At 53.1% G+C, this 10,619-nt stretch overlaps 1 protein-coding gene across 1 annotated transcript in view; it reads left to right on the top strand.

Annotated features, from left to right (window-relative positions):
• LOC113218350 (lipase member H-A-like) overlaps window positions 1-8,506 on the top strand; it is a gene marked incomplete at its 5' end in the record, with an annotated part of 12,550 nt that extends 4,044 nt beyond the window's left edge. The window contains 8 exon segments of the mRNA XM_052268548.1: window positions 664-743; window positions 1,040-1,121; window positions 1,545-1,696; window positions 2,174-2,422; window positions 2,622-2,831; window positions 3,739-3,898; window positions 5,753-5,832; window positions 7,944-8,506. Coding sequence (XP_052124508.1) covers window positions 674-743; window positions 1,040-1,121; window positions 1,545-1,696; window positions 2,174-2,422; window positions 2,622-2,831; window positions 3,739-3,898; window positions 5,753-5,832; window positions 7,944-8,005 — 1,065 coding nt within the window. The 3' untranslated portion in view covers window positions 8,006-8,506.
• Between the last annotated feature and the right edge of the window lie 2,113 nt (window positions 8,507-10,619).

Raw genomic sequence — 10,619 nt, 5'->3', positions numbered from 1 at the left:
TGAGTCAAAAATTTTCGATAGTTATCGATATAATTTTAAAAATTTCAAATCAGCCACAAATTTTTCATACCATCAAGCACCGTTCGAGCCATTTGGGTAACAGGTTTCCGGTAAGTGTCAGCGGAAAGAGTGCGCTACCCCGGCGCCGTCTGCCCCAGTGCCCTGCGGGTGCCGGCCGGGCGACCGGCTGTCTCGCTCGCCCATTCAGTCCCCCTCCCTCCCGCTACCGGCCGCCGGGAGCACCAGGGGGGCGCTACCGCTGCTACCACTCTACCCGGCAGCAGACGGACGTGCACCACTGGAGCGCTTACCACCCGCACACCTGTCAGCCTCTCCTCACGACCCGTCACAGTAAGCAGAGACGCGGCAGGAGTCTATGGTCGGTGTTAAGTGATTTCTATCTTTCTCTTTGGTGATGATGGTTGACGCAAACGACGAGCACCGATGATTGTCATGTGGGACTCGGTGAACAGGATGGTGCACTCGATTAAGCGCGGTGGCACGCGATCAGCTACTGGACCACATCAGAGTTGTGCAACACGTTGTACTGCAGTCGTACAGAGGTGTAGTGGCCTGTCGTACTGCAGTCGTACTGTAGTGCGGAACGCGAATAAAGGGTCAAACTGCATCGCAGTAACGTGATGTGCGTGTCTCATTTTTCAGATTGGGAGAAATGTCGCTACCGTCTGGGCCACGTCTTTTGCTGCTGGGGCTGGCCATGGTGGCTGCAGGAATCAGTGGAGGTGAGGAGAATATATTACCTTTCAGTTCCATTAAATGTTGAGAGTGACGAATCGCGTTTTTGTTCGGAAACGACAAGGGCAGGCTGGTAAACGCTGCACCGTTTTGGAGATAAAATGAGCATACGACGGGGAAATAACTTTCGTGCATCCGGGCAATCCTCCTGCATGCACGCGGATCAGTACAGCAAAAAAGACAGCTAGCATCTCCTCTGAAATTTTAGTTGAGCTACAAAACAGTTGTAAACCACAGGATAATTTACTAGTGACAATGTGCGATCTGCCTCCATGTGTTCCAGGCAGCGCCACGTTCCGCGCGGGCAGAGCCACCCTGCCACGCGCTGAGCTCCTCAAGACCATCAAGCTCAGGATCTACGGCAGGTAATCCAGCAATAGTGCGTTGCGGGCCGAGTGGGTTCTGATCTAGTTTAGTCTCAGTGATCCGATAAGCCTTTCTAACGCGGAAAAAAATTCTCGTTGATCAACACTTGCGACATGAAAGTAGAAACTTATGCGTGAGTGCCTTTCCATGTAATATATTCCTCAAAAATCAATAATCCTTGGATTTTCGTTTTTTCTATTTTACAAGAAAATATTTTAACGATATTCACAGGCACACCGCTACAACGTCACACAAGGCTTTATGCATTCACGATTTCATTCTCTCTCTTTTTTTCTGTTTCTGTTTCCGCCTGGGATCTTTGGACCGCGGTAAAACGTAGTAAGACAAACATCACGCATAGCTCATCGTGACAGCAGCAACCGATTCTCACACTCCCCGAATTAACCACGTGCTGTTTCCAGCTCGACGGCGGACTTCGCCGAGTACCTGCTCGAGTCGCAGGCCGACGGCCTGCTCAAGGACCCCCGGTTCAACGCCAACAAGCCGACCGTGCTGTACTACCACGGGTACACCGAGCACGGCGACAAGGAGAGCGTGCAGACGGTCATGTCCGGTGAGTCGTCCGTCAGCAGCGACGCGCGCCGTGTTTTAGGGGTCGTAGGTCAGGGTCAGCGTTACTCACCCCGCTTGGCGCCCATACGGTGCCACGCCAAACGGCGGCTCACAGCAGCTGACACGCTGACCATAAAACCGCCACGACCGGCTGTCCTGGCCATTAACCCCGTGAAATGGAAGCAGCAGCACAGCGGCGCGGGGTGGGGCGGCTGAGCGCCTGCGCATCCTGGGGTAGGCAGCCCGCCTCACTCAGCAGCACAGCGGCGCGGGGAGGGGCGGCTGAGCGCCTGCGCATCCTGGGGTAGGCAGCCCGCCTCACTCAGCCGCCACCGCGCTCCCGCTGTTGCCTACCCCGCCCCTGCCCGGATTTGCCTGGATATTGATCTGCTGGAAGCAGCGCGGACACCACAAAAAATCTTATCCGCCTACGCCCTTACTCATCGTACTGACACTGTCCCACTGCGTACCGTTGCAGCGTTCATACGACAGGCCAAGTTCAACGTGGTGTTCGTCGACTGGTCCAAGGTCGCCGCCGAGTTCTACGTGATCCCGCTGCTGCTGGTGCCCGAGGTGGCCAAGCTGGTGGCCAAGCAGCTGGACGCCTGGCACGCCGGGCGCCAGCTCGCCATCGACAGCCTGTACCTGGTGGGGCACTCGCTCGGCGGCCAGGCGGCCGGGCTCACGGGCAAGAACCTCAGGAACGGGAAGGTGCCTAGGGTCACGGGTGAGTGTGCAAGGGCGGGGGAGAGAGAGGGAGGGTGAGGGGGAAGAGAGAGAGAGAGAGAGAGAGAGAAGGCTATCATCCATCTCACTCACACGAATGACTTCCTCGCCCCCTGTTCGGACTCTCCGATACACCTCGTCAGTGTCAAGTGTCAAGGGGTGCGATCCGGGTGATGTGATAAACATGCTTCTTCGCGCAGCACTGGATCCGGCGCTGCCAGGTTTCAACGTCAAGAGCCTCACGACCAACCACATCGCGCCCTCGGACGCGCACTTCGTCGACGTGATCCACACGGACGGGGGCAACTACGGCGTCCAGTACGCCACCGGGGACGCCGACTTCTACCCTAACGGCGGGCGGAGGTTGCAGCCCGGCTGCACGCCCAACGCGCGCGCGCTCTCGGACGAGGGTGAGTGTGTTGACGATGCACGATAAAAAAAAGTTCCGTTCAGGAACGGATCGTGAAAGCAGATGATACGAATTCAAGAATTATTCCAGTCTATAATATTTCAGTGGGAGATCACAGGACGCATTCTGCAGAAGTACGTAGATAATTTACAAATCTTGATTCACATTTAATTACGTATTTATACACAAAAAGATTTGGGTTGTGTTCTGTGTCTCCTATACTTTGTAATGTTTTGAAGGGTCTAAGACCAAGTTAGTGTGAAGAGGGGCGTAGAGACAGTTTGCGAGTGATACTTCTCAATAGAGAAATGGTTTGAAAATAATGTTTCTGAATTCATTTAGTTTTGTCGCTTCATAGAGAGTTTGAATTACCGCGCCGCGCGCGTTCTTCAGCCGAGACGGTCCAAGCCGAGCTCCGAGCTGCGCTTCGAGCCGAGTGACGAGCCGAGTCTGCCGGAGGGAGGGGGAGGGGGAGGGGAGCCTGCGTATAGGGCTATGGGCTGTGCGGCATGGGCACGGTCGGAGCGCGGGGGCCGCATCCCGCGCCCTACAGACTACTGGATGACGTCATGCCTGGTGCCTCTCAGCGCTCCGCATGAGAGTACAAGCAATGATACATAGTTAAGTAAAGTATTATTACTTTCAGTTGTGTATAATGTATCATCTGCTAAAAACAATGTCTGTTTGTTGGGGACAATAGGCAAAACTTTGAGAAACGCCTGTGTTAGAGGGACAACTCCTCACCTCAGATTTTGAGGAGATCTTCCCAAAAAATTGAGGGAAATTCCCTCATTTTGGGGGGAGCCTTTCTCAAAATCCGAGAAAAGTTTACTAAAATACGTGAGTTTCTCAAGTATGGGAGTCTGCCTCTCCGTGACCTGCTGCTAACTGACCACACCCGCCGGCAGACTTCTGCAGCCACTGGCGCTCCTGGCGCTTCTTCGCCGAGTCCCTGGACCCCGAGCTGCCGCCGTACGTCGGCGTAGAGTGCGCCAGCTACGACGACTTCGCCGCCGGCAAGTGCGAGGACAACAAGAAAGCCATTATGGGATTCAACACGCCAGTCAGGTAAGCACGCATTGTATAAATGCTCGCAAACTGTATTCTTTGCCTAGTTGCAAAGAAGTTTCGGGCTTTGAATTGCAAAGTAATAGTTCGTATCGCAAAGAAAGTCTCTGCAAGCTGTTAGCATCCTTGCAAACAGTTCTTGCAGTGCATCTGGATGCGCGAAGAGTCTGCGATGCACTGGCAATTTGTGTTGCGCTACACGCTCGAAATCTACTCGAAAGCTGGGAAAAGCAAGTGCCCATTGTAAATGCCACTTTGGTTTTCGCACGGATATCACTAGAAATCCATGAAAAATGCATGGGCACGGACTAAACGAAAGCCGTTTCGTCACCGTCACGAACGAAAATATGTCATGACAGGTTAATGTCACTCAGAGGCGAACCCGATTTGAGCTTCCGGTTCGGGTGATTTTATCGGACGCGATGTTTCCGCTGGGCCACGCTGTGTGTGTGACGGATTCTGCCTTTGTTTCTGTTCTCGGGGCGAAGTAATCGTTGACTTTGGCACTTGCTGCTCGCGAGGGCCTTGGCCTTGGTGCCAGATCCGCCTACCACTATAATTCTGTCGTGGTTTGGAATGATACGCCTGCAAGGCGTTTGAGATGAGAAGCCGCACTTGAAAACCGCGGCACTGCTTTATTTAACCCCATTATTTGACCCGTTTTGTAGGCGGGATCACGTTGAACTCAGGAAGGGTCAGAGTTTACGGAAAAGAGGAAGTGCATTTATTTTTAACGTCGAACGCTTCTACCTTCTACATCTCCACAGAGAAATAATCTAGCGGGGCATTCAATTTTAGAATGTCACACAAAACCCAAGGTTTTCAGGCATCACGTGCCTTTGGATGTCCACCACTTCGCTGACTTTGACTTTAATTCTAATCACCCGCGATTTGCATTTGGAGAAAAACTAGTGCGAGGCGCGAGACGCACCGAGGCAGCCACTCGGATAAGTGAGGCATGGTAGAGTGAGAGAGAAAACTGTTGGTCGCCCGCCTCCGCGTCTCTCCACTGTGAAAAATTTTCTCGTAATGTTAGGACTTTTCTTGTAATTTGGAATTACAAAATGATGTTGTAAATTTACGGCGTACCAATTTTGCTCCTCGATTAATTCCAAGTCGATAGGAAGTGATTGTAATTTTACAACTTTAATTTGTAATTTTACGGACTCACACCATGGAAAATTTTCGTGTAAACTTATGAGTATTTTTCACAAGTGTCGCTCTCGCTCTCGTCCAAAGCCCCATAACACACAATCTTGGCAGCTCCGCCGAGACCCTCTGGATCACCTGATCACTTAGCGCGGCCAGTCATAAACGAGTGAGTGGCAATCAGTCGCCAGTCACCTGTTCGTGCTCATCGGCAGAGAAGGACGATTGGCTGCTGGAACGCACTTGTCGGTGCCCACAATGGACGCGCGTTTAGGGAGGGTGATACGGAGGCCACGGCCGCCGATGATGCTTCAACTTGTCACTCCAGAGTGATCGACTGGCTGAGTGGCGGTCATGCTGGTCACTCATAGCCAGCTCCTTGACGATAGATGAGCTGAAGTGCCGGTAGCTCATTTCCGCGTGCGGCTCTTATTGCGGCTACCGCACAACAATAACTATGCAATTACACCCGTCTCAATGGCAGGAAAACAATCGTCAGGCCAGGGGGAAAAAAAACTACCGGTTTTGCAACAATAAAACGGAGGCATAAAGAAAGTGAGCTGCTTCCGTAGAGTAACCAGTCCGTGTGCGCTGCACCGCGCGCCTGGGAGGTAGGACACCCATCCTGCCGTCAGCCCGGAGCGCAGGCAGCCCAACCGGCACCCTGCCATCACTGAGCTCATGTTGCTTGCTCTATCCTTCCAGCACGAGAGGCAGCTTCTACCTGGAGACGTCCGACTCCAGGCCCTTCTCCAAGGCGGAGCTTGGGCTGCGGTCCAGCCGAGGTGAGGAAACCACCGGGACCGAGGAAGCTGATAGCTCGACCAGCAGCTACACCGACTAGGACTAACAACGATTAACAAAAAACGAAAACTAACCTCTCCGCATGCGGGTCTCCCATTTTCGTACCCTAGCTAATAAACAATGAGTAACCTGACGCAATCGAGGGGCGAAGCTTTGCCCTTTGCCCTAGCGCCTGCTACAGATCCTAACCCTCTCTTTCTTGTCTAACAATAATGATGCATCTTGTTTTGGTGTCGGAACAGGTTCGCAGGGTCACACTACTCCTGCAGCGGGTTGGATGCATTTTCTAGGCTAACGCGGCGTTCCAGGTGGGCAAACATAAAGGCAGGACACTGAGGCCCAAGCCGTAGAGACGTCGGCCCCGCCCTAACACGGGCAGACCCTTCGAGGGCTCCCGGATGCGGGACGTATGCACGTGCGCCTGGACGGGGCAGCACTACTAGTCGAATACGAAGCGTGGTTCTAAATAACGCTTGAGCCGAGAAACAGAAAAAGAAAACAAACTCCGGGCGCGGTACAAATAATCCATCTCATTCCCACGGCCGTTCATCATCGTATATACCATCTCCAACTCGCTGTCGATTATGTGGGTCAGATACGTTGAAGTCAGTCGGGCTGCTTCCGGCTCGACAGAGCCAGCGGTCGATAAGGTTGGAAAAGGTGGGGGGGGGCTGCACGTACTGGTGGGTCATAACAGAGGTATACGGGACGAGTACAATCCACATCCGAAGGAATAACCGCGAGACTGTATACTTACAGGGTCGTATGCGACGGACCCCCGGCGGGTCCTGGTTTGGGTGCGCAGTCGGGGAGGGGGAGGGGAGGCTTCAAAAAGTCGTCACATTACTCACTTCTCTCTGTTTCACTCTCGCCGCGGGTCCAATCTGGTCTCGCCTCGACCCGCCCTCATCGAGCTGAGTGTGGGGCGCGAAAGTTTGACGCGAATATCAACGTAGGGGAAAAGAAAGAAGGACCACCATTATCGTTGGCCGCGCAATAAAAAAGGAGAATAAAAAGCTCTGCATCTTTTCGCCTAAAAAAACGGTTGTTTTGCTTGGCTTCGATAGCCGTGGGGGAGCCTTCAGACACACACGCGCGCACGGGACACCTACAGCTAGTTTATTCATATTTAATACTCACGAAGTGCCTTATTTCAGCGTTGGGTCCGGTGGCAGCGGCAGCCGTCATCGATCCTTTACCGACACTGCGCACCTGTAAAGGTCAAACGAAATTAGTCGTGTTTTCTATGAGAAATAAAGATGTGCGTAACACTGTCAGAAAACGTTTGGGCCGGCGGCGCGAGCAAGACGAGGAGCACAGACGTTCAGTGCGAGCGACGGAGAAAGCAGATACGGGAGCGATGGCGCTCCGGACGCACCCCGGCAGAGCCAAGCAGTCCTCCTAAAGCTAGACCCGGAGGGGAAGCGAGGCTGATTCAGTGAGTAAGTAAGTGCGACAAAAACACTGCGGCCAGCCCTGCCGCGCCAAGCGGCGCCAAGGTCATGGACCACGCGCCCTGGTGGTGTCCTGTCCGGCCCTTCTTGGTCGGCCCTCGAGAGACGTTCATGGCCGACGCTTTCTCACGAGCGAGGCCTCTCGGCCAGGCCGGGCCGGCCGGTCAACTTGATCAGCCGCGGTGGCGCCGGACCTCGCAGAAAAAAGCAGAGGAATGGCGCGACTACGCAAATTTCCTGGGGACGCTCTGGAAACTCTCCCGTCTGCAAGATCGACTAACAAACCCTCAATTAACAAGTCGCATGGGTTTTATTGAAAACGCACGTTTATTGGTACGGGAAGCTTTGTTAAGTCTTTTGCTTTTCCGGTTTGCCTTGTCACCTATTACTTTAAAGTAATTCGCTTCAGCAAGCCAGAAAAATCACGCTAAAAAAAAAGGTTACCTGGAAACACAAGTGTGTAAATGTCGTACACTTATGTGAATGCCATTCGTACTGTTAGGGGGGGTAAAATGTGAATTTTCCTTTGAACACTTTGTGCGTCCATGTGTACGAATGGCGTTACACACCTTCAAGTAAGTGACACACTTAGCTTTCCGGTACTGTACGTGTTATGACCCCGTGCTCTCTGTCCGCAGCCCCCCGCCGCATGGTCGCCAGGAAGATGATACCCCGACGGCGCTTCTTCTGGTTCCTTTGAGCAGCTCGCTGCACCTGGAGGCTGTGAATTACCTTTGTGATATACCTTATAGCATAGCGTTTAAAACGTCGGACGAGCAGAGTTTAGGGACACAAAACTATGTCGGGAGGGGGGGGGGGGGGGGGGGGGGGAGGGGAACTCTAGTGTTTTACAATCTCGCCATTCTAATTCTAATTAATTTAACCGACACTTTAGCAACAACGATTCACCCGAACTCGCCCATCGCACTGAGACACGCGTGGGTGACTCGACCCAGTGATTATGTAATAGTGAAGACAGAGATCGCCACTCATACACCGCCACCGTCACTAACAACGTCAACACGACTCACATATTCCTTTCACAAAAAATCACCAAAACTGACATCTTTCTTCATTTTGAACAGAAAATTTTCTTTCAGAAGTTTATTTGTTTATGTTCATGTTTTTTTTGTTTTTTTTCTTTTGATGCATCAGCCATCAGCCACTGTAGAAATAAATAATAAAAAGTACGTTTTGTAGACTCCACCTCTTCTCATTCAAACGTGTCAAGACGATGATCAGCTAACCGCAAAATTCCTCGGATATAAAATACTGTACATTGTTTTGTTTTTCCTCCCGCATTTTTTGACTTTATGGAAAACGTGGTAATATTGCAGGTGGCATCCAAAAACGTGTCGCGCACCCACGCGGGCCAGACCCAGCAGTGGGTGGCTTCTCTCTCTCGCCTGGGTGGCCCCGGATGTCACGGGATCGTGTCGTCGTCGCCACGACGCATCCCGAAGGCGCCGCGGATTAGGGAAGGCAAAAGGCGACTTTTGGTTTGGCCATATAACCTACCAAACCCGCGCGGAGAAAGCAGCCCGGCAGCGGTCGAGCAGCCCGGCCCGGCCCGGGCCAACAAGACTGGACGAAACCCGCCCGGACCCAGGGCTGGGGCCGGGCCAGTCGCGTGGCAAACGCGATTGGAGTACACGAAGTTGCGAGGAGGCTAACAGATATCCAGCACTGTGTGTCTGAAGAAGTTAAACTCGCCGTAACGCACAATGGTGTAGTTATTAAATGAACGGAGCGAAGCGGTTTAACACTACGAAGCATATTAAGATTGTGTACAGCCTCGTTAAAAATTAGAGACATTGCAGAGACGTATTAATTTTAATCGAACACGAGTCGATTGAGACGTCCTCAAAATTAGAGGCTGAAGCCATACATAATAAACTTTTCCCTTATGGCGTGCGCGCGTCTTCACCAGAAGGGCCTATCTCGATGGTATGAGATTATAGGGGGTTTAGATCAATGACGATAGCCTGGTGAATGAGTCAGAGATGGCGCTGAAGGTGGTAGCTTGTTTGTACAACTACTACTATACTACTCTCGCACAGTCGTCTCGTCGTTGCCTGCATGGTTTACGTCCCCATTGACACAGAGCGGTATGTATTGTGCTTTCCAATGGACGTATCGTAATTCACCTAAACAGAATGCACCTGCCGGGTTTTATGCGCCGAGATGACCCCCGCCCCCTCTTTCACTCCCTCCAGGTCCCACTTCACGGAGTAGCGCCGCCGCCGAGTCCAGCCCGCCCTGCCCCGCCCCGCCCCGCCCCGCCCCGCTCCGCCCGCTCGTCAGTAGCCAGGCGCCCCACCAGGAGGTCAAACACTCACCTGCTACTTATTCACACTCCGGCCAAACAGCTCGGCACGGACCTGGGTGGGTTGCACAGACGGGGGGAAGGGTGTTTGCGTTAGCGACCGCACCGCCTCGGGCCGGCCATTGGCAACCGATTATGATGGCACATCGAGTGCCTTTCTTTAACATCATCACATGACCGAAGCGGCAAAAGAACGGTTTTAATGGCACTGGGGTGATTTTATTAACTTGTAACTGCTTAGGGTATACTCGACAAAACAAAGCCGTACAAGTGACGGAAGAGTTCCAGGATCAACAAAGACGATAATCTTTCCATTTTTCTTTGATTGACATACGTCGTTACACACCCTTTATTACAATCAGAGCAACGGCTTAGAATGGGCGCGCCTCTCGCTTGACACGCTCTTTATCTCGTCATTTTTTTGCTGCCCATTTCGCCCGACGGCACGCTCGCCCTGGTCAGGCCCAGGCCCCGGGTGTGCGGGCCCGGGCCGCACGGGGCCCCACATCGTCGCCACTTTCTCTACCGCAGTGCATGCATTTTGATCTGCTGTTTGGGTAGCGAGTGGACCGGGGCGGGGCGGGCCCGACCCGGCTGTGTGGGCTGCCCTGCCCAGAGTGCCCGGGCATGCGGCCGTCGGCCGGCCGTTTAGAAAACACCGTACTTTTTTATTCGACCTTCGGGGGCAGGCCCTGGTTTAGGAGCTACCTTTCCATGACCGGGACCTTCAATAAGACAGTTGGTACCTGTCGTGACACTCCAGCCAGACTCCCAGCGTAGGCAGTGCCGCACTATACTCGAGTGCTCCGCCGGGTTGCCTACCCGCCGGTTCGCAGGGGCCCCGGTTGCTGGCCGTCAAGCAGATCAGCCCACATAAAGCGTCCCGACTTAGGGCGTTTTTCTCGATTTCCGAGTTCGCTGGAGCAGTCGACCTTATTCCCTTCCGTTGCGCGAGCGGGTATCGAGTCGATACTATCGACGCGCTCGG

Source organism: Frankliniella occidentalis, unplaced genomic scaffold (genome assembly GCF_000697945.3).
Source record: "Frankliniella occidentalis isolate FOCC.00 unplaced genomic scaffold, Focc_3.1 Scaffold4, whole genome shotgun sequence".
NCBI lineage: Eukaryota > Metazoa > Arthropoda > Insecta > Thysanoptera > Thripidae > Frankliniella > Frankliniella occidentalis.
The sequence above is the reverse complement of the archived record's forward strand: the minus strand, read 5'-3'. Positions and strand labels throughout refer to the sequence as shown.